A 23,630-nucleotide genomic window follows, 5' to 3' on the forward strand; every position below is an offset into this window, starting at 1 on the left:
GTATTAAATCAGAACCACAATCAGAAACAGCTTTATTGCCAAGTAATTTTTACACGTACAAGGAATTTGCTTTGGTGACTAGGTTCAAGACATAAACATATATAAATATAAAAATATGGAATAAACAAAATGTACAAGTTCAGTTATAAAAGAATAATATATATATATAAAATAAAATAATATACTAATATAAAATAAAAATAATATTATTATATTATATCATAATAAATATACTATGTGCACTGTGTTTATATTTGCTATCCGCAAACACCCCATACCATTTATTGAAGTGTAATTTTTGCTTGATAATTATTTATTGCCACTTCAATATTTCCTCACTTTGTTTGTGATTATTTGTACTGTATATCAATGCACTGCGTGGTATGGTATATATATCACCTTTTGTTGATTTTGCTTTTCAAGCTTAATATTGTTGTTACTTATGCATCTGTTATTATACTTCCCTTTGCTGCTGTGACAGTTTAGTTCCTCTGTGAGAAATCAATAGGCTTATATCTTCCACCTTCCACCTCAGCCCACAAATCCCTGATAACATATGCCCATTCTGTGCCAAATCACATTTTACACGTGGTTCGATCAATTGTGTAATCTCTCCCAAGCATTTACTGCGATGTTGCATATTTATAAACAGAAGCTGGTGTACTTCCCCATTCCCATTTCAAGCATGTCTTCGTGCGCACTCACTTACTCACACCGTGATGTAAAACATTACAAAGCGCCTTTCATCACTGTCACATTTACTGTTGTCTCTTTTGTGATTACATTAAAAGTGATTGGGTGAATCCGTGTCACGTGACCGTCCTTCGACAGGAGTTTCCACGACAGCTGAGTAGCAGCTAAATGCGTTTTTTCACCTGTAACATTGATCCTTTTCAACCCCAGTCAGGCGAAGTTTCTTAAAATGGGAGACAAGAAGAGCCCCACAAGGTAAACCTGCCGCTGGTATCTTTGAACGAAGACTTTATCGGGCCGTTTGAGAACAGAAAGCTCGGTCAATGGATGGAGCTGCATTACTGAAGCGTTCATGGCGGCTGGCTGCTTGCTTAATATGGGGCAACTGCCCGTGTAAACTGAAAGCTCCCTTTTCCTCAATGACTGACTTCTGAGCAGAAAACACATTTTAGAGTCGTGTCTTTCCTGTTCTGGTATTCATTGTCTACCAGGGCTTCTTTCAAATCATTGCGCTCATTGAAAATGCGCCGTTATCACAGTGTTTTTGTTTTGTTTTTATCTGAAGGCCAAAGCGGCAATCCAAGCCCTCCGCCGACGATGGGTACTGGGACTGTAGTGTCTGCACGTTCAAGAACAGCGCTGAGGCGTTCAAGTGCTTGATGTGTGATGTCAGGAAAGGGACGTCAACTCGGTAAGAATAAACTGTGGCTGTTCATTTTTTAACGAGTAGGACTGTTTTGATCTTAACATGATTTAAAAGATGATTGGGGATTAAAGTTTAATCTTGGGCATTTTTGAGACTGTAGTTTGTGATCATGGACATATCTGACACTGAGGCATGTTGTCAGCATTTTGCCTGTGAATTTAGCACATTTGAAAACTTTTTAGGGCAACAAAAATAAAGGTGAGGTGTTATTTATCCTGATCACCCAATTTATATAATTGAGGGTAGGGTAGACTAGAAATGCCTCTCAGTATAACAACATACAATCAACATCTCAATCCACAGCCTCCAACATGACCATAGAGTTGAATCAGCACATCTCTGTTTCTGCTAAAAGGAGGATTTATTGCAGGGCTGTTAAGTTAGACTGCATTAGTTTTAGCTAACAAACTGGAGCTGAGCTGATGTTTGGGTACTTAAGCCAAAGATGTAACATGAAAGTACATTTACATATTTATAAATTACATATTTACATAAATATGTTTACCTCATTATTTGAAACTTTTGGCCACATTTAACATGAACAACCAACATTGTAACATTTAGATATGACAGAAAATCCAAGTTTCTCTCAGCTGTCTTGTAAAACCCAAAATACAACCACACTTCAGACTTGAGGCTGAAAAATCTCCAGAGCACTGTGTCCTCTGCCATGTCATCATTGACTCCTGCATCTGGGAGAGTGTTTCTAAGTTTGTTTGATGCTGGACAGAATTTACTGTGAGTTTTTCAAAGCATGATAATCGAACATGGTTTTAAAGAAAATTTTAACCGGTAATACTAACCATTAGGAATTTCACTGTGGTTTATCATTAAACCGGTAACCATTTCATCCCTAATAGTATGAAATCAATTAATAGCTGGAAGTCTACCTACAAGTTTCTTTATCGCTACATCACCAATTCTGTCTAAAGCTAATGGTCACAGCAATGCTTAGACACACTAGCTAAAGTGTTTAAAAAAAACAAGAGAGGACAAAAAGGCATCTCACAGCTAGCTGGTGGGAAAGTTTTACGAATTTTGAGAAGACCTTTGTAACCTGATCACTTTTTGTTTTCTATGTATCCCAGTCCGCCAGTATATGAGGGGAAGAGCTGCAGAATTAGCATTAACACTTTACACTGTGGAGAGCACCAACGGCACCTCGCATCTCCAGACTTTCAGTTAATTTGTTATTACAAGGGGCGTTACCAACAGGCCCAGACCAAAATGCCTCTGGACGCAATTGGATAAACGTAAAAACAATTTGAGCAACGAAGCGTGTTATGTAGAGTTATTGTACAGTTGGTAAATTAAACTTACCAAATCCTGTCGGAAGAATGGCAAACACATATTTTTTTAATCAATAAAAGCTGTAAGTGCAGTTTTTATTTTTGTTTTAGAGAAAATATACTGTCCAGTTTGTTTTATACTGGTTTGATAGTCGACTCAACAGCCTAAATACTTGTCAGAACCATAGTTCAAAAGATAGGCTCACATATGTTGTAGTCTGTCTTTAAAAGTAGTAGCCAGGTGCCCAAATGAACATTGAAATAGGTTCGCTTGCTGTAATCATTTCTCTTGTTCATACTGGCTGTGAAGAGATCCCTTCATTATGCACTTCCAATCAAAGAGATGGTGGACAGCAGTCTTCATTCTATGCAAAAAACATTCCAAAGTTTATCTGAAGTTAATATAGAAGTCAGCAGTCTGAGTAAATCGAATCTTTTAGTGTGAAATACCCTCTTTATGTTGCTATACCTCCACAGCAGCTCTTCATTGAAATGCCGTTCGGAGAAACAGAAAGAGGCCTTAAGACGGCCTTGAAAACTTTGTGAACCCTTTTTGTTTAAGTTTTAGGGAGTTTGAGATTTAGGAGTCAGCCATTGTAAATGATTGCTGTAAGCCCCTTGCTCCCCCTATCATATTGAGTTACACAGTTCAACACCTTAAGCCACATGATCACCCCACTAACAGGTTCAGTGATGTAAATGCATCTATAAGGCCAATAACCTTTTTTTGTCTCTTTCAGAAAACCACGGCCTGTTTCTCAGCTTGTTGCACAGCAAGCAAATCAGCAGTTTGCATCACCCACACACCCAAAAAAGGAGAGGAAAGAAAAATCTGAGAAAGACAAGAGTGATAAAGAACCAACACTGAAAAAGAAAAACCATAAAAAGATGAGGTAGGAAAGGGCATCATATTCCGTAGCCTTTGATATTGTTGTTGGGCTTTGTCACCACTGGAATATTTACTATCCTCCATGCCATTTTCATATCCTGTTTCTGTTTGTTTGTCTTTTCACCAGGCCCAGGTTAAAAAACATTGACAGGAGCAGCGCCCAGCATCTAGAAGTCACGGTGGGAGACTTGACTGTCATAATCACAGACTTTAAGGAGAAAGCTAAACCTATGTCCACTTCAACAAGCGCTCCCTCAGCAGACCAACACAGTCAAAGTGGCTCAAGCTCTGATAACACTGAACGAGGGGTCTCCAGGTGCTCTTCGCCCCACGGGGAAGGCTCGTCGGTTAATGGAGAGACTCACTGACCTTCCCCCTCCGAGACAAGCACAGCCCATTCTTCTGCACTCTCAACAGCCTCAACCAGAGATTAAACTTCAACATGCACATTTTTCTTTTTTTTAAATAATACTATAAATGCCAATATAATAGCATTCACTTCCAATTGGGGTTGTGTTTTTCACTGCCTTCCCATGATGATAAATAATTCAGGAGTCAGGATGTAATGCTGTATGCTCTATTTCAAAGAACTGTTGCAGCGACATCGATTCTACCATAATGAACTGAAAAGAGGAACAGTAGCATTAAATCCCGGATGTCAGTGGAACTGTGCCACGTGTTGTGGTGACTGGAGTTTTGTTACATCAGCATGTTACATGTTGGTCCCTGCTGCACAGAAGAAATTATGCATTATGTAAGAAAATATGAAGAGGCCATCTCAGAATTGTAGTTTGTCCTTGAATCATTATTTGCACTTAATGGCATCCCATGTGCATGATAACATTCTTTAGCATTACTTCCACAATCATAACACTGTTGGTTACTGGCCATATCCAGCCCTCATTTTATGCCATTGGATGCCATTAATTGTTTTACTGTCTAACATTTGAGTACAGATATTGAATAATTATTCCAAGTGTGCTTCTCCTTCACTTGGTAGAGTTAAGCATGATTTAATCTATAGAATGATTTATATTGTAAAATAATGTTAAATAAAATAAGTTGTAGATACTTGGATATGTTATTAATTTTTCATGATAAACGTGAACCGTTTGTCAGACATGGATTTCTGAAGTTGCTTTATTGGAACAATAAAAAAAATATTCAGTGATTTGCTTTAGCATTTCCATAATTTGGATTGTATTTTTGAATTTGTTTACCCTTTTTCAAATCATGACTCAATAAATTCCAGGAAGGCAACACAGAAAAAGCCATGTATTTAACTTGTGTAGCGAATTCAATGAGTGGCACACACTTCATTGTATTGTATGTGTGTGTTAATTTAACACCTTTCACCATGTCCCTTACATTTGTGGTTGGGTAGGAAATCTCTAAAACTGTGTCTTGAAATGAAGGCGCCAAAAAGCAGTTGAAATGACATTTACTCACGTACTGTACAAGTTCTACCTCACTGCATCTCAGAGAGCAATCTTGTGTTTTTTACTCCACTGCATGAATTTATGCATGAATTTGCAGGCAGGTCCTTTGCATAATAAGATTTTTACAAACAAAACGTGGATTAGATTATAATAGATTAAATAATCCAGCAGCTACAACCTTAAAATGCTGCTTACAGTAATTATAATCCAGTGATACATGTACTTATTGCTGATACTACTTTTGTGCTTTTACTTATGCAAAAGCTTTAAGGAAGAAGGTTTAGCCTACTTGTGGCACAGTATGTTTTCAGTGTGACATTGCTTTCACTGAATTAAGATTGTCCACCACTGCATAAAAGGGAGCCATTTTTGAAAAATCAGAGGGGAAGAAGTATACAAAACGTTACATTTATTATTACATTGTAATATTTGTTGCTGTTTTTAAGATCTCACATCCAGTGTGTGGTGTGTACAGTATTCACACCACTTCCACAAACCCCATTTTGAACTACCACATGCCAAACTGCTAGGATTTGGATTAATACTAATACTAATGAATGAAGTACTTATGCATCGAGCTTTGAGTCGTTGATATCTACCTGGCAGTAAGTTAGTTTTTCCAAATCTGAACATTTAGCTTTCAACTGTAACAACACTTAACATTAAGTTGTCAACTGTTAAACTGTAACGTTAGTGACAGACGGTTGATCAAACTAAACACGCGTGTAACAGAAATGGGTGGGGCGGAAACTGTAAACTAATTAATTGTGCTGTAGCACTTGATTTCTGACAGGGATAAGTTAGCTGTTTGTAACGTTACATCGGATGGTTGCAAAGATCATCAAAAATGTTCCGTTAGCGCTTTAAACTTGAAACGCAAAATGCGATGCTATCTTAACGCATTTATCCTCTGCATTGTTTTCACCTTCTTTTCAGTTTTATATGTGTTCAATCAACTAGCCTCCACTTTGGAGGACAGAGACGCATGGGACCTGAAGGAACAAGGGACACCCGACAGGAGCAGTCATGACACCGGTCACCGTCTCAGGAAAAGGCCAGGACTGGCAGGCCTTCGAGACCGTGAACGAGGGTTTGACAGGTAACGTTATCTTAGCTAGCTAACGTGAAGTTAGTCTGTCATCTAGCGTTAATTTAATTTAACACATGAGCACATTAATAACTTAACGTCAATGTTAGACATTTAAACAGTTAAACACTTTTTGTTGCTATAAAGTTGTCGTGGCTGTTAACAAAATAATACATGATGTTGCTGTGGAAACGTTGGTTGACTTATTACAGCTAACAAGCACACGTTAACGGCACATAGTTTATGTTAGCTACCGAGCTGATGGTATATATAGTATATTCAGAGTTTTAATTGTGCTGTTTTTGCAACCACATAACGTTATGTGTTCAACACGGCTAATGCTATCTTGTACAAATCTATTAGCTACCACCTGTTAGCTAGCTAGGTAATTGATTAACCGCTGTTAACTCGTTAATTCTGTGCCTCGGTAGCTTTTGGCTGGATTTAATGGACGGCCACCTGTTAAACAACTAACTCTAGGAGGCAGTTCAGGCCATATCTAATCCCAAAACATGTAACATAGTTCTGGTGTCCAAGAGATGAATTTAACGTTGAGGATCCAAAAGGTCATGTTTTTATTCTGTCAGGTGTAAATCACTGTCAGTTTCTTACTGGAATCCATATTGGAGACTGCCTGCTGATGTTTGTGGAGTGAACTGCATTTTGGAATCATCTCTTAGGTATGGCTGATTTTGTGCATCTCTATAAAAAGATACCAATGTTCTTTAATTAATAATCAATAGACTTCAACATATTTTCCCCTAATTCATAGGTCCACAGTTCAGAGTAAATGCAGGGCATATTGCTGCGCTCACAGTGTACTTTGTGACTACTCTTAAGTACATGTTGACAACAGGTCAGTTGTTAGTAATTTGGTGAAATGTTACTTGTCATAGATTGACATTAACATATATTCATCATTAAACATGCCAGTATCTTATTAAGATTTCTAATCCTACACACAGTACTGCAGTTATAGGCAGAGCGGTAACTTTAGGTTTTCTAGATTTAATGTAAGTGTTGGCAGAGAGAATGATAACAGAGGTTTTGGGGGGCTTGTTTGAATTTGTCTTGCTACAGTTTAACCTATGCTGGCATTATCAGATGTACATATGAGGGATAACTAGAGCCTTGTGCAACATTTTTCGAGTTTGTGAATAATAATTATGTATGTAGGCTTGCAATACAGTGACATGTATACAGAGCGAGATGATTTGAACATGTGCAAAGTGTGACAAGTTACATTCATGATTTTCAAACTTGAAAGTAGTAGTTAACAAGGAGCACTTGCAGGCAGCACAAAGCATGAGAGAGAGTCCTGTTCTACATCCTTTCATTAAACCTAATGACAGTTCCAACCCTACAGGACTGAGTAGCGTTAAGCTGAGTCCGGTGATATCTTCATTAATTTGTTCTCTCCTGCACCTGTCAATGTATCCATGCTGTTGTAAGAGTGAAAGCCGGTGTTGATTACTGATTAATATTGCTTTGTCTTGGCTTTTAGAGGGAGGTCAGGCTCTGAAGTCAAGGAACGTAGTGATGAGAGAAGTCACTTGGCTGTGGTGGCCTGTGGCCCCAGATTAGAGGAGACTCTCACCATGTTGAAGTCTGCTGTTCTCCTCAGCAAAAAGCCTCTGCACTTCTACATCTTTGCTGAGGATGATCTACATGACAGCTTCAGAAATGCTGTAAGTGTCTTCCCAAACACCAGAAATTTCAGTTTCTTAAAGCAATAGCCCAGTTATGACTATATCTGTGTAAAGGATTTCTTATGCTTGTCATCTGATGTTGAAGGCATGTTTGAGAAACAGTCTGCTCTCTGCATGCATGCATGTATTTACAGTAAAGCCTTCTTTTTATACAGTTCCTGGCCCAAAGGCTGAGGTGTGTTTGTTTATATCTTTTCTTAAAGCTGGACTCCTGGCCCAGGATAGTTCAGACTAAGTTTAACTTCACTATCTACCCCATCACTTTTCCTAAGGAGAATGCGAAGGAGTGGAAGAAGCTCTTCAAACCATGTGCCTCTCAGAGGCTCTTCCTGCCAGTAGGTCTAGAGTCATCCTTCATGCATGTAACTTGTAACAATTACACATTTACAAAATTTGCTCCTTAATTTTTTGTGATCTATTTTCCAGCTGATCCTAAAGGAGGTGGATTCATTGCTCTATGTGGATACAGATATCCTTTTTCTGCAGCCGGTAGAGGACATCTGGGCCCTCCTTTCTCAGTTCAATTCGAGCCACTTAGCTGCCATGGCTCCAGAGCACGAGGAGCCACGCATCGGCTGGTACAACCGCTTTGCTCGCCACCCTTACTATGGCAAAACAGGCATCAACTCAGGAGTCATGCTCATGAACATGACGCGCCTCAGGGATAAATATTTTAAGGTAATGTGCAGGTCGATTTTCTGTCTTTTTGTTTGTTTGGTTTTTAGTTTTTTGCAGTTTGTTAATCACTTTTAGCTGTTATGTGCTAAAAGTTTGTACTTTATCTTGTCAATTTAATATACTACTGTGATTTTAAAATTCACAATGTGGATAAGTGTACTGCTCACCTACTGTAAGCAGACAAAGAGCACTCAACAGGTATGAAATATATAGAATGTTATTATGTCCAGGTCTGAAATTCTTCACAATTCCACCTCAATGATTATGAGAAAAGTGTGAGTCTGTGCTGATGGAACCATAACTACTCATTTAATGTGGGCCATGTCATTGTCCGTAGGCTGTGTCAGTTAATACCTTTGGACATTTGTTGTAAAGAATAATTCTCATCTATTGAGTAATATAAAGCCATATTAACCATCAGCATTTTTACATTTAGTTAATGACTGAAACTTGAGATGTGTGAAATTAAAGAGGTGGTATTATGCTCATTTTCAGGTTCAAAATCTTAATTAGGGGTTGTACCAGAACAGGTTTACATGGTTTAATTTTCAAAAAATAATTTTTCTCATACTGCACATTGCTGCAGCTCCTGTTTTCACCCTGTGTTGTACGCTCTGCTCTTGAGCTACAGAGTGATGCATCTTACTTATCTTTGTTGGGAGTTGCACATGCGCAGTTCCCAGGTAAGGACTACTAGCCAATCAGAAGCAGAGAAGGGCGGGACATAAGAAACAAGTTAGTGTGATCCAAATCAAAGCCGCTTCAGACTGCGACCGTAACCTAGTAGATGTTATAAGTTACACTCAAGTCCACAACCACACAACATCATTGTTCCACATCTTACAATAAACCACTACAAAAATCACCATATTTCAACTCAATTTTACATAAAAATTGGCCAAACAATTTGAACGTTTGCTCAGTAGCTTTCACATCAGGTGTAACATTAGCATTATAGTTATAACTTTAGCTGTGTTAGCCAACGTTTACAACAACTCCGCACTTGAACAGTCTGTGAAGTTACAATGCAGTGTTTATTTTAAATATAATTCACAACCAATAAAGCATACTTACAGGTTGTGATTGTGAATTTCCAGGTCCAAACAGAGTCGGAGTTGCGTCGTCTTTTAGGACTAAACGTTGAACTGTTGCCGGTGTTCTGACGATCTATGCTGCCTTGCCGAAAAATGCTACCATAACGCAAATTGATAGACTCGACTCTACTCGGGCCTGCTCCGTTTTCCGTTGCAGATAGTACCCAGAGATGTAAAGACAGATAAGCGGTATGAAAACTTTCCAGCTGTGTTTTCCTCTGCCGTTGTTGCTGCAGCGGTCTGTGTGACGGCGGGAGCAGAGAGCTCTGTGAGCGGACGGCTGGCCGGCCTCACACGCTCTTCCCGCGGGTTGGCACAGGCATCCCCCGCAGCCACTTGCAGAGCTCCTCAACTCCGAGAATATTCAAGCACATTTTTGTTTCGCCATCACTTCTTGTAAAACTGTCAATATTTGAAATCTACACAGCTGATTTCACCTCAAAACTTCTCAAAAGTGGATTTAGTGATGAAATTCCATACAAAAACTGTAAAATATAACCAGTCAGCAGTCTGTCATGTTTTCACGTTACATTTTAGTATCCCTCAGCTTGCTTGGAACCTCGTCAGAGGTGAGGTGATACGAAAAAAAGTACCTGGAAGCAGGTACAGGTACTACATTTTTACAATGTAAAACCAAACAAAAGGGAGTCGAGCCAAAGGGCCTCCGCTCAGACTAGCTTGGTTTGAGGGCGTGCCTGACCCCCGCTAGCCACTTGGCAAGCTTTATGATGCGTTTTCATTGTGACATCACAATGAAGTAAGTGAAGGGCTGGACTACAAACGAGCTGATTTCAAGCAGTTCAGAGCAGTGTTTTCTGTGGGAGATGGGAACTCCCTTTGGGCTGGACTTTGGGCTTTTTCACTCTACAAACCCTGTTACATGCACAAAAAAGAAATATAACTCAATAAAGCCCAAGCCAAAAAGCACAATACCACCTCTTTAAGACAATGACTAACCATTGAATACTGAAGGAGGCTTCAGGAATAGCTGTACCACCAACATTGGCCAGCTGAGGTCACTCTTGTAATTCTTTCTAACCCGACACAATGAGCACGCTAAATGGAAAGAGAAAACCGTTTCTTTGAGTTGATGTGAAGGGTTGACAGAGGGCTTAATTTTCCAGAATTGTATATGGTGTATATGGTGTATAGTTGACTCATGTAAAATTATATGAATATGCTCTTGATTGCTATATTTGTCCTTCTAGAATGACTTGACAACAGTTGCACTTAAGTGGGAGGAAATTCTGATGCCCCTTCTCCAGAAGTATAAACTCAATATCACCTGGGGTGACCAGGACCTTCTTAATATCATATTTCACCATAACCCAGGTTTGTGCAACCACATACACAGAATTATTTGTAGCCATGAATGACATTAGTTCGGACACAAACAAGACTTAACTAGAAGAATGTTTGTTTGTTTTTGAACATTTACCATTACATAAACAAATATTTGAGGGTTTGTACAAACTCAGTTATTTACAATCTTTATTATAATCATGTCTGTGTTGCAGAAAGCATGTATGTGTTCCCCTGCCAGTGGAACTACCGTCCAGACCACTGTATCTATGGCAGCAACTGTCAACAGGCTGAACAAGAAGGCGTCTTCATTCTCCATGGCAACAGGGGAGTTTACCATGATGACAAGCAGCCAGCGTTTCGAGCTGTCTACGAAGCCATCCAAAAGGTAGAGACAGCCTCTCTAACCAGAATATCTGTGGTTTCTATTAAGTAAAAAGTAGAAATAAAATCTTTACTCAAGGGCATTTTATTTGAAAAGGGCTTCTGAATAGAAATGAGTATATCTGTTCTTCCAAAAGTTATTGTTAGGAGTGCTCCAGACACAATCAGCTGAAAAACGTGAAAGGCTTTGTTTATTCTAGTGAGGATCATTTTTATAGGCTTTCTTTTTGGGGCCTCTGTTTCTTCAGAGGGCATTTGGGTAGGTAGATCAGACTATTTGGAGAAACATTTGCTAGTAATTACATTATCAATAGGCACTCCAGGCCATTGCTTTTCTCTTATAGATGCTTCCTCCACCACTGCTTAATCAATAGCCTGTTAAACATTTCCGTCATCCTGTCTTAACTCTCCCAAACCAGATACATCAGCTGCACCCAGCTTCGACCACTCGAGTGGTTCCTTGAGATGTCAACTGAAAGGCAAATTTTTTATTTTAGAGTTAATGCACCTGTTGTTATATAAATTATAATAAGGCAGTTGTTATAACATTTAGGTGAATGCAATACTAATTGGGGTAGTGTCAAAATAGACCACGTCAAAGAGGTCTTGATTTTAGTATCATTATAGGCCAACTTTAAATTATTCTAACACAGTCAATGCAACCATGAGCAATTGTCATTTGACAAAAATAAATCTGTTTAAAAACTGAATTTTTTTAGGTTTACTCTGTTGGTGTTTACTACTGAATTACACTGCTTTCCAATATAACAAAATTACAATTAAAAGTCAACATACATGCTTACTTACTTATTATCCCCAAATCCCATGAAAAGACCAAAACCAACAATGTGCTAGTACTTTTTAACTTCTCGAGCCTGTCTGTCCATTAGGGCTGGACGATTTTGGAAAATAATCTAATTGTGATTTCTTTGTTCCCTTTTTTTTTTTTTTTTTTTTTTAACCAATATTGCAATTGTGATTTAATATGTGATTATTTTTTTAAGCTCTTTATCTTCTGTATTATTCAAAACAGATAAGCAATAAATCAGTGTTTAGTACGACCAACACAATAGTAGATAGATACACATACACTTTCTCTCCTATGTTATGATGAAATTAGGTGATGCCTGAATCGCTTGAATTATTATGCGCAATGGTGGAGAAGTAGTATCAAATTATAATAATTTCAGGGAAAGATAATTTGAGTCAAGTCATGCAGTTAAATAATATATCATCAGGTAGCCCTACCTACAGATAACAAACACAAAGTTCACCACAGTGTGTTATACAGTAAGCGAATCAAATCTTCACAAGAGCAAGAACACCCCCATACCCTCCCCAATTGTAAGTCAGTGCAGCGTAGCGTGCCAAGTTGATGCTTCCTCTGAAGACTGTTTTACACTCGCGTATCATGTGACCACAGTGGAATTGCACAATTTGCGATTAGAAAATCTCATTTTATCATATCACTATAATATCACAAATGCCTGTGACTATAATATCACAAATTATACAGCCCTACTGTATATTCCTTCCTACATGAAGATGTAAATCTTTAAAAGCAGGCTATGAGTAAATACTGTCAGTTTCAGACTAACTGCCAGTGTATCGCTGGCACTTGAAAATGAAGACAGAACTTGGATTAAAAAAGTATGACATCTATCATATTTACTCTAAATGTGTTTCAGCGTTGAGAGCTTAACAGTCCGCTACACATTTGTCATCAGTGAGCAAGCAAGTCAGCCGGAGAGCTCTCTCACTGCTTGCTAGTGGCTCGCCTTCGATCTGCTCTTGTCGATTTCAGCACACCGGTCAACATGCAGGCAGCAATCAGGGGGAGCAAGGGAAGCTTCATTAGCTGGTCTCCATCCATTACCGCCACAGGGCCCAGCCTGGCCACTATCAGTGCGGGCAATGTTCTCAGCCATTAGGAAAACGAGCAGGCTTCATTATGGGGCACTCGGCCCTCATGCTTCCATCAGTCTCCCCGACAGCACAAATGCACAGACAGCATCCAAGACAGCACGTACCAGACTCCACCTGGTTTTAGGAGGAGGAGGAGTGCTCCAGTTTGTCATTAGTAAGCATAATGCGTGTCCTGTTTTTAAGATACGGGTCTTTGTAGTGTACAATAAGCCTATTAGACAGACAGTCTAACTGAAGATCCTTTTTTAGTTATAAGCTATATTTTGTTGAAGCTTTTATCAACGCTTCCTGTTGCTCCAGCTCCTCAGGCCCTCTCCCACTTTGTTCCCACTCAGTCCTTTTGAGGACAGCATCCTAAAGCCTGGAGCGGGCCATTCTGGAGGAAACTGTCATTTCCATCCCACCAAGAGCTCCTTAGTCAGCCCGGCTCCCAAGGCAGGCTCTCCCAGCCAGCAGAGGAGCTTGCAATAAAGGGCACTACCATTACCCGGCCAAGCCCACAGAAGAGTTGTAAAATTTTTAGTGCTGATGCTAGTTTGAGTCATCATGATGGCTGTGTGGACAACGCACCAGCAGCATCCACATAAAAATCGATAGGAGGCTGTTAATGGTGCTTTATTGTCTGCTCCAGTATATGAGAGATAATAAAGAGAGTGTGCTTTGAGTAACCTAATGCCTGGCCAAACTAGAGTCAAATGAGATGCTGTAAAATAGCGATTTCTTCTTATTTACTAGACCAGTAAAAGAATGGTGTACCTCAATATAAAAACAATGAATTACACACTGTACCTGCCTTATTTACATACTGGATGTTGTAAAAACTTGGCTGCTAGTAACTGGGTGAAGTGCTGGGAAGTGCTGTTCACTTGGTGACAACAAAAGCATACAATAATGAAGCAGATCTGGAATGCTGCTGGTATAGCTTTCACCAATGCTGTCACGGCTTACTGAGTCCATTCTCGTATAGTTGTGGTAATAGATATTCATCATCCAAACGCACTCTGAATTGACGGATATGAATCAAATGCAGAATGTTATTGACTTGAAGTGCCAGTGAGAAATGTGGCACTTAATTCGCATTATTTGAATGCAGTTCTTTTTGTCACCTCATGGCTGTTACAAGAGGCAACAGTTGTAGAAATACAAATCTTCTTGTTCTTTTTGTTAAGCATGTTTTCAGTCTTTGAGTGCTGGCAGGAACAGGACAAATCTAAAATTAAAGTAGTTGCAGCCACAAAACCGACACATTAGAAATATAATACCTGCACATTTTTCTTTTGATCTCAGTACAAGTTTGGTGATAACATGGAGACCTCACTGCTTCGCCCGCTAGAAGAGTCGCTACAGATTACCACGAACACCTACTGTGGAAGAGCCAGTCACCTGTTTACAAAGAAGTTAAAACAGAGCATCATTTCTCTACAATGAGATGTCACACAGAGAAGATGATCAGAACTGTATTTATTATATCATTCCATGGTTAGTGTCTTAATTTCTCTCTAGATGTAGAGACTTGGATTAAGGCACTCCTGTGGAGACAATGAGCTGGATAACACACTGAACCCTCATCTGTTTACAAACTGCATATCAAGACTGTAGAAATGGAGAAGGATAATCTGGGCAACAGGTTGTATCTTTATTTTTAAGTAAAGGCAATGCTTGTACACACAACTGGGTCACAAATGCTTTCTCACCATGGTGGGAAATGCACTGAATCCACTTTGGCCTGCATAGATTTTGGACTTTATAAATGACAAGAAGGACACTCTTTTATTTTATTTTATTTTATTTTTTGGGGGGGGGGAGAATCTGCAATTACTTTATACGATTGTCTAAGGCCTTTGGGGGGGAAACACACCAGGGTACTTAAAAACGCTGTTCTTATTGAAATTATTTTTAGAGTTTGATATTGAGAGTTGTTTTAATATATTTTGCATACATGTTTTTGTCACAGTATATAATGGAAAATGGTAGTTATTTTCAGGTACTTAATAGTTACACATGACGTCTTTATCGTGTTTTTATTGATCAAAAATGCTCATTAATAATTTGTAATACTTATAAAAGTATCAGTATTTATTATTGTTCAACATCTATGACAGGAAGAATATAAGGTGTCTTTTTGGTGTACCTTTTTTAAAAATGTAACATGAGGGTGTCATTTCATATACTCTGGTATGGGAATATTCAAAGCAGTGTTTATTGTACATTGTATTAGTGGTTAAGTCATTTCAGTAATATTTTTTCCTATAACTGGAACAATGTCATAAAGAGTATTTGGTATTCAGTAAAGTCAGCTAGCGTCATGAAATCTGCTCCCAGACTGGTTTAACAGCAATTTGCACTATTGATTTGAGAAACTGAGGATTGTAATAACAACAATCATACATGTGATTTTAATGTTTTAAAAGCCAGCATAGACATTTAAATGTATATGAAATAAATGGGAAATAAATATTTGCATTCTGTAGTATCTCTAAAATACTTGCAATAAGGTTGAGTTGAAAAAGTCATAGCATTTTAAATGTGACACAACACTAAAAGTACTTGATGGTTTGGAATTTCTTTTTGTTACTTCAAAAGTAAATACACCAGTATTTTGAGCTGCAAATACACTTAACCCCTGAATGTATTGCCAAAAATAAAGGAATTAAGGCAGATGAATTCTGCTGTAATGAAATTATTTGGCTGAAATTTCTTAAGGTTTCACTTGGAATGCTCGGTTCTCAGTTTCTTACATTTTATATTGTATTCTTATTAAGTCTTTTGCATCAGCCATCAAAACCACTTTGCATAAACTGTATTTGATGCCCACTCACTCCACACAAAGACCGAGCATGAGCCATGTCCTGGAAGGCAGCAGCAGGCTGAAAATAGGAAATTAATGTGAGTGTGAAGACTTCAGAAAGTGTTGTTAGATGGCCAAAAAGGAGCTGATGTGTCTGGGTCAGTAGCCTCTGGCTCTTCATTTCACAGGCAGATTGACAGACGTGCCTAGAATAGGCAATAGATCTGCATGTTGAATTTAAACTGGTTTGTATTCTAAGAAGCTGTTGATACATCCATTTTTCTTGCAGAGAAATTACAAAGTGTTCAGTGAATAGTGGAAAACATGTTCTGTCTTTTAAGAGAGCATTATCCCTTCACAGGTCTTACAAGTTACATCTAAAGCTCATTTTTATGATGTGAAGCCAGTAGCAACCCAGAAGAGCAGTGATACTAAAAGACTGGAATATTAGGTAATTAATGGTTGTATTGCATTGTAAGCTAGTGAACAATAACAGTTTAGGATTTTGTTGATTTAATTGGGAAAAGCTATGGCCAAACTGGTAGATCATTCCAAACCTTAGGGCAAATTGCTACTACTCAGGGTTGATTGATACGATACAGACTGGCTTATAAATTGTGGTCCATATATTTCATGGAGAAATTTAGTTTTTTTTCCACTCCCACTTACAATAGTGTCATTAAGGGGTTACGCGAATGCATATTTTAGTTTGCTGTGTGGATATAAAAAATCACTACACTAGAGCTCAATTCATTTCTCCAATGAAGTGATTATACATTTACAGAGAAATCCTCAATGATATTGAATTCTTTGAAGCAGAACCCATTAGTAAGATAGATGTTTACAACATTAAGTTTTTTAGGGGAAAGTCTAATGCTGCTACTGCCTGGTTTCACTCCCCCTGAGTATAATGGTGATTGAGGTCTCATTCTCTTTTGGCCTAACAGGAACTGCCAATGGATTATTCATGTTATTGCTTGCACCACTTGGCCTCCGTAATGTTCAATAGCGATTTAAAAACCAGACATAAATTGAAACCGTTGGAGTCAAATGGCCCGACACAGAGCAAAAAGGGTCACAAAATAAGGATTATGCAATATTAGACAGTGGTAAGTCATCAACATCCTCTTTACTTGAGGAGCGTGTGGAGCTTACATCATCAACAGTTATGTGCACAGGACATCTAGAGTTTCAAGATGATAGGATCTGTTTTTCAGGAGTGCAGAGTCCATTCCATCTGGGACCAGATGTAAAAATGATGTGTACTCACAAAAACGATCCATGCACCATTTCCTACTCACAAACAAGAATTTAGTAGAATGTCCACTGAGACAGTGTGTGTGCTGATTACATGCTGAATGTTGAACACCTTGTATTTAAACCTGTAATAACAATGGTGAGAGTGAAAACCTTAAAACTGCAGGCCAAAAAACTAAACAATGAGCTGAAACTCAAGCTCTGTAAAGCTGAGCCGAGCTGCAGATTCAGGTGACAATTCTCTGTTGCTTTACTCCTTTCATACTGTCATTGTTTTCATTGGCTACATTCTTAAAAACATTTAAAAGAAGACAGAGGAATAAAAATATATATTTTAATATACATGAAGTCTGTAACATTTCTTAAACAAAACTTTTAGGGCCCTTGAGGAGTTCTGGGGCTCTAAGCAGAAGTTAAGAACTTAAGATTTTTACTTTGTTTAGGCGTCCTCTGCCAGCCACAGGACCAGTAGCTTCTGCTCATTTAGATTTATTATTGCTCCTGTGTAACAAAAAAAAACAATACATGAGACCAAAGAGCTTTGTTATTGAGCTTCTGCCAAAGCTTCAGTTACTGTGGCTGCATTAAAACCAATACAGTGAGCTAAAAGAGGCTTAAAAGCTGTATTAGAGCCGTGGAGATGGGTGATGATTCACTGTGTTTTCAGAGTTTAAGGACAGCTCCATACATACAGCACAGCTCGATATGTTTTGAGGGCTGCCACGAAGACAAGTAAGATCAAATAAAAGGGCCGTTGAGGCTTTCATAGACAAAACATATTACTCAATACGTGTCATGACAACACAAGTTTTACTCATTAAGGGTACTTCTAAAGAATGGCTGATCCTCAATATGTTCATTCTGCAAGACAGCACTTCTGAGGGAGGATGAGACTCCAGTTAGTCAAGGCATGAACCTGACAGCGAGATATGTATGTTGTCAGTTTGATAAATTGAACTAAGTGACAAACCAGACCGGGGATGGGAGGAAAGTAAGAAGTTTATCACAGTTGAATGGACCAAGTAGAAAATCTGTTTTCCCCTTGTGCATCTATCTCTCGGCTCCCTACCGTTCCTGCTGCAGAAGGATATCCTTTAACTAGTGAACATTTTGATCAATAATACATTTGCCAGCACTGCTGAGACAGGTATAATTGTGCTGATATGTCAGGGTTTAAAACAATTAATGTAATTTACAGTTGAACATTAGCTATGCATGGATTTTCCAGTATCATGCTGAGAAGTGAATTTGCCACTGTAAGCAGAACAAGGTGAGAAATATGCATATGGAAATAAAATTAAATTGCTAGTTGTGCCTGTAGTCATAAAGTATGGGTATCATATTTTCACTTTACAGTTATTGAAAGACTCCTTCCTAATTTCAGTCAAGCTCCATGACAAATTGGATGACATATTTAAAATTTGGCCTGATGATAATGCTAGATAAAAAGTCAGACGATCACCAAAGTTATTACAATTCTTCATTGTCAATTTGTATCAAAATTTCAGGGCAATCAATCCAAAACTTGGTCATTTCACTCTAAACATGGGAACCATGCATCTCTACCAAAGTTTACATCCAAAAGTCTTTAGATATTTTTAGATATTTCAGTCATTGCCATCCCTAGAGCCATGCTAGCTAGCTAACTAAAAAAAGGTTATTCCTGGATCTGCTTTTCTAAACTTGCAATTCTAGCACGTTAATCAAATTTATTCTTCAAAGGACATAAGGTGAGATAGATTAATAACACATCGCCTTACAGCTACACTGTGAAGTTCAACGTTTCAACAAATAATCCATACCCTGTCTACACCAAGGGCAGCAGCTCCTCTACTCTCGCTGAACAACTATAAACAACAGCTCAAAGAGCTTCCACATTGACCCCAAGGGCTCTCGCCTCTGCTGCCATCACATTCAAGATAGCCTGGCATGTTTTATAGATGCATAACATTCAAACACCCAAAAATAAGGATGTTATTACCTTCATCCTCCTGTCACTCTTATATGGACTTTTATGGCCCAGTTGGAGCAAATGTCATTGAAACTGAGCATTCAAAATGCACAAGTAATAGCATCTGTATTACCACTCATAAAAGAGGGCATCAATCACTTCAACTGACCTTTTTTCTCCCAGATAAAGTATCTCATCAATGAGCCACATCCCTGTGCCTGAGGGCTTAAAGACTATTGGTTGAAATCAATGCCATGCCAAGTATTGTTAGTGAACAATGTGCCCTATGATTCAATACTCCACATTTTCTTGATTGCGTTGTAGACACCACTGACAAGCAGCATTAATGGGCCGAGCATGTGATTCATGGTAACTGACTGACTGCACGGGCTATTACGGGCATCCACTTTCATGCACCAGCATGACAGTAGCATCAGTTGCCATAAATTGTCTGTGGCTTGGCCAAATGCCAAGAATGTGTTTGTATTGTCTGTTTGCATGCAAATGAATGTATGCTTATGTCTGCATGGATGACTGTTGACTTATGAGAGACATGCCAAAGACCTGGAGCTAGCCGCTATTTGGTTTTCTTCCCTCAAGTTCTCCTGGGCCTCCTGTAGCCTATATGACTTTCTCTCACCACAGTGACTTTCAGTTTTAGTGTCTGTCATTTTCTGTTTTGACCCAAGTCATTTTGATTGCTTGGTAATTGCAGTGAACTGAGCAAACTTTGTTCTGTATTACAGCTTTATCGTATCATTTGTCTTTTCCCTTTATCTTTTCATTCCCTTGAGTCCTCAACCTCATATACTGTAGGTCATTTAATTGTCTTCCACATGCATCCCCTCCTTCACTGGCATTTCCTAATGAATCTATCGTCTCTAGGCCCACACACAGAGGTTGCTTCATTGACTATTGGAGCAGCTCGACCTGTGTTTAATTGTTTTTCTCCGGAGTCTGACAGCCGACGACACATGATGAATTTGCCATAGCATTTATCTCTGACACGGAAAAGGACAAGCCCTGTATACCTTGAAAAACATTCATGGTCGAGTGTGAACTTCTGCAAAATGCAGCAGTTGCAAACAAACATTTTAATGGGTGGATTTCTAAGCATGGTTTTAGATCAGGGAAGTGTCTCTCATTTGGAGGTGAAAGTACATTCAAAGGAAATCCACAGAGCTAAGTGGGCTGTTCCACAAACTCCATGATTTACCACAAATCTCTCTCTACCTCATGAACTGTTGGCTGTGATGGAAGTGTTAAATGAGCTGGGGTTTCTGGAAAAACGTAGACATGCCCCTCATGTGAAACCTATTATAAAAACCTAATCTCGAACTAATTTAGCATTCCATTTCTTGCACTCTAGGCATTTGTAACACTGAAATAGATTAATCAGACACATTACAGAAACAATGCAATTTAAGGTTACCAAGCTGCAAAATGCAGAATGAGCTGCACGTTTTCAACTGAGGAAGAAAGCCATTTTTCAGACCCCCTTGTTATTTTCAAGGGCACTTCGACCACCAAAACAGAGAGATGGTTCCTCATCAAAGCTCCTGTAAATCATTATTATTATTTATGCATGCTTGGAGGAATGGATGGCCTAATTTCAGTGATATGACTGATAGTAGGTGAGTGTAGATTACATGAAGATTTGATGGACTATTTCTTAAGAAAACCTCTGATTGAAGCAGATGTCATTTTGTAAGGTAAGCTACTTTAAATTAAAAGGCCATTCCTCACCTTTACCAGGAAGACTTTTCACTTGGATTGTTGAGCAGCTGTGTTCTAATCCCATAAACAAGTAGGATTATTGCTTTCAAAGATATTCTGTGGTCCTACAGACCGGCATCCAGAGAGAAAAAAAAGGTTCCCCATTATCCAAAACAGACAGTCCCAAATGATCAAATATAAACTTAGCCAGTATCATAATCTAGTAGTAGAAGAAGTACTCAGATCTTTTACTCAAGCATATGAACAGTACAGCAAAGTATAAATTGTATAAAGTATTATCACTTATATTTTATCACCAAAAGTATTAAAAGTAAAAATACTGCATACTGTATTATACATTAAATTATTAAACTGCTAATAATTAAAGTAAGATTTTACTGTAGCTGGTCGAGGTGGAGCTAGTTTTAACTACTGTACAGGTGCTGGTCATATAATTATCAAAAAGTTGATTTATTTCAGTAATTCAAAAAGTGAAACTTGGATATTATATTCATTCATTACACACAGAGTGATATATTTCAAATGTTTATTTCATTTAATTGTGATGATTAAAACTGGCAACTAATGAAAATCCCAAATTCAGTATCTCAGTAAATTAGAATATTACTTAAGACCAATACAAAAAAGGATTTTTAGAAATGTTGGCCAACTGAAAAATATGAACATGAAGAGTATGAGCATGTACAGCATTCAATACTTAGTTGGGGCTCCTTTTGCCTGAATTACTGCAGCAATGCGGCGTGGCATGGAATCCATCAGTCTGTGGCACTGCTCAGGTGTTATGAGATCCCAGGTTGCTCTGATAGTGGCCTTCAGCTCTTCTGCATTGTTGGGTCTGACGTATCGCATCTTCCTCTTCACAATACCCCATAGATTTTCTATAGGGTTAAGGTCAGGCGAGTTTGCTGGCCAATTAAGAACAGGGATACCATGGTCCTTAAACCAGGTACTGGTAGCTTTGGCACTGTGTGCAGGTGCCAAGTCCTGTTGGAAAATGAAATCTGCATCTCCATAAAGTTGGTCAGCAGCAGGAAGCATGAAGTGCTCTAAAACTTCCTGGTAGACGGCTGCGTTGACCTTGGACCTCAGAAAACACAGTGGACCAACACCAGCAGATGACATGGCACCCCAAACCATCACTGACTGTGGAAACTTTACACTGGACTTCAAGCAACGTGGATTCTGTCCCTCTCCTCTCTTCCACCAGACTCTGGGACCTTGATTTCCAAAGGAAATGCAAAATTTACTTTCATCAGAGAACATAACTTTGGACCACTCAGCAGCAGTCCAGTCCTTTTTGTCTTTAGCCCAGGCGAGACGCTTCTGACGCTGTGTCTTGTTCAAGAGTGGCTTGACACAAGGAATGCGACAGCTGAAACCCATGCCTTGCATACGTCTGTGCGTGGTGGTTCTTGAAGCACTGACTCCAGCTGCAGTCCACTCTTTGTGAATCTCCCCCACATTTTTGAATGGGTTTTGTTTCACAATCCTCTCCAGGGTGCGGTTTGTCGCGGTGGCAGCCCGGCTGTCGGTGAGTGTCCTGTTTCTCCTTTCCCTCACATTCTGGTTTCCCCTGTGCCTCCTCTCTCTCTCTGTGTGTGTGCTCTCTCCCTCCCTGCTCCGGAGCCCGGCTGGCTACCCACACCTGCACCTCGTTTACCTCCATCCCCGGCCGCCGCACCTGCCAGCCATCAGCCTCATCACTGCCAGTATATCAACCCCGGCTTTCCACTCCACCCTCGCTCGATCGTCGCAGCTCTTGACCTGGTGTCGCCGCTTCGTTCTGGCTTTATTTCTTATACTCCTTTTGCCTCTTGTCCTCTTGCCTACTAACCCTGTCTCTGTGTTTTTCCCCACCAGGTTCACTCACCTCTGCCTCCCAGCTCGGCCAGCCGGGCTCGCTCGCCTGCCTCCTCCTCTCGCCGCCTCCACGACACCCCCCCGGCTTCTCTACTCGCACCCCGCCTGGACCCCCGTCACCGTGTCCTCACCTACCCGTCTGCCAGCCTCCCCCCTAGCCTCCAGCCTTGTGCCCTCCGTTCCTCCAGCGTCTCGGTTCCCCGAGTCCTCGTCTGCCTCTCCCCCTCCTTCCACCTGCCCTCGCCTCGAGCCTGTTTTTCCTCAATAAACCTCTTTTTCACCCTCAGCGTTGCGTTTGGGTCCGTTCTGTCTCCCATCGTTACAGAACGATCGAGCCACTATGGACCCAGCACGCTCCCTCTCCCCCCCCTCGACCGACCCCACTCCGCTGGAAGTCATCCGCGCCGTCGCCTCCCAGGGAGCGGTCCTCGATCAGCATGCGGCCCGGCTCCAGTCAGTGTCCGATGCGCTCTGCTCCCTGGGCGAGGAGGTTCGGCGTCTCAGTGCGCGGCTCCCCGACCCCTGCTCCACTCGTCCTCTGTCCCCCTCTCAGTCTCCTCCTTGTTCGCTCTCTGCTGATTTTGTCCCAAGCGCCCCAGTAGGCGCGTTCTCTCCCCGCGAGACACCCGTTTCCCAGCCTGATAAATTCTCTGGCGATCTGGGCGCGTGTGACGGCTTCCTGGTTCAGTGCGCCCTGGTGTTCAAGAGGCAACCAGTGTCTTTCCAATCCGACGAGGCTAAGATCTGTTACGTCGCTGGGTTACTCCGCGACCGGGCTTTGGCCTGGTACGCTGCCGCCAGTGAGGGCCAGCCCCACGTTCTCTCCTCCTACTCCTCCTTT

At 40.0% G+C, this 23,630-nt stretch overlaps 2 protein-coding genes across 4 annotated transcripts; both read left to right on the top strand.

The window, feature by feature from the left end:
• The first annotated feature begins 788 nt into the window (after positions 1-788).
• LOC119893440 (YY1-associated factor 2-like) lies at positions 789-4,748 on the top strand. The gene is made up of 4 exons (XM_038705585.1): positions 789-948; positions 1,259-1,384; positions 3,429-3,581; positions 3,705-4,748. The coding sequence occupies exons 1-4, from the start codon at positions 923-925 to the stop codon at positions 3,943-3,945; spliced, it is 546 nt and encodes a 181-aa protein (XP_038561513.1). The 5' UTR covers positions 789-922; the 3' UTR covers positions 3,946-4,748.
• A 1,022-nt stretch (positions 4,749-5,770) lies between these two features.
• LOC119893439 (glucoside xylosyltransferase 1-like) lies at positions 5,771-15,876 on the top strand. Of its 3 annotated transcripts, none has more exons than XM_038705583.1 (8): positions 5,771-6,115; positions 6,691-6,783; positions 7,608-7,791; positions 8,085-8,147; positions 8,239-8,490; positions 10,793-10,916; positions 11,102-11,274; positions 14,484-15,876. In XM_038705583.1, exons 1-8 carry the CDS (start codon positions 5,898-5,900, stop codon positions 14,622-14,624), a joined length of 1,248 nt encoding a protein of 415 aa, XP_038561511.1. In that variant the 5' UTR covers positions 5,771-5,897; the 3' UTR covers positions 14,625-15,876. The 3 variants fall into 3 exon arrangements, with proteins under 3 accessions (XP_038561511.1, XP_038561510.1, XP_038561512.1); XM_038705582.1 differs by having other exon boundaries at positions 5,773-6,115; positions 8,016-8,147; XM_038705584.1 differs by lacking the exon at positions 6,691-6,783 and having other exon boundaries at positions 5,773-6,115; positions 8,016-8,147.
• The last annotated feature ends 7,754 nt before the right edge of the window (positions 15,877-23,630 follow it).

Source organism: Micropterus salmoides, unplaced genomic scaffold, assembly GCF_014851395.1.
Source record: "Micropterus salmoides isolate LMB-PRFRI ecotype aquatic unplaced genomic scaffold, ASM1485139v1 Ms_hic_scaffold_8, whole genome shotgun sequence".
In the NCBI taxonomy this organism is placed as follows: Eukaryota; Metazoa; Chordata; class Actinopteri; order Centrarchiformes; family Centrarchidae; genus Micropterus; species Micropterus salmoides.

Excerpts from the sequence above, each read along its gene's own strand:
- LOC119893440 (XM_038705585.1), top strand. The coding sequence starts at position 923 with ATGGGAGACAAGAAGAGCCCCACAAG. Across the intron at positions 1,385-3,428 it reads AGGAAAGGGACGTCAACTCG|AAAACCACGGCCTGTTTCTC; the intron begins GTAAGAATAAAC and ends TGTCTCTTTCAG. Across the intron at positions 3,582-3,704 it reads AAAAACCATAAAAAGATGAG|GCCCAGGTTAAAAAACATTG; the intron begins GTAGGAAAGGGC and ends TCTTTTCACCAG.
- LOC119893439 (XM_038705582.1), top strand. The coding sequence starts at position 5,898 with ATGCGATGCTATCTTAACGCATTTATCCTCTGCATTGTTTTCACCTTC. Across the intron at positions 7,792-8,015 it reads ATGACAGCTTCAGAAATGCT|CTGGACTCCTGGCCCAGGAT; the intron begins GTAAGTGTCTTC and ends CTTTTCTTAAAG. Across the intron at positions 11,275-14,483 it reads TCTACGAAGCCATCCAAAAG|TACAAGTTTGGTGATAACAT; the intron begins GTAGAGACAGCC and ends TTTTGATCTCAG.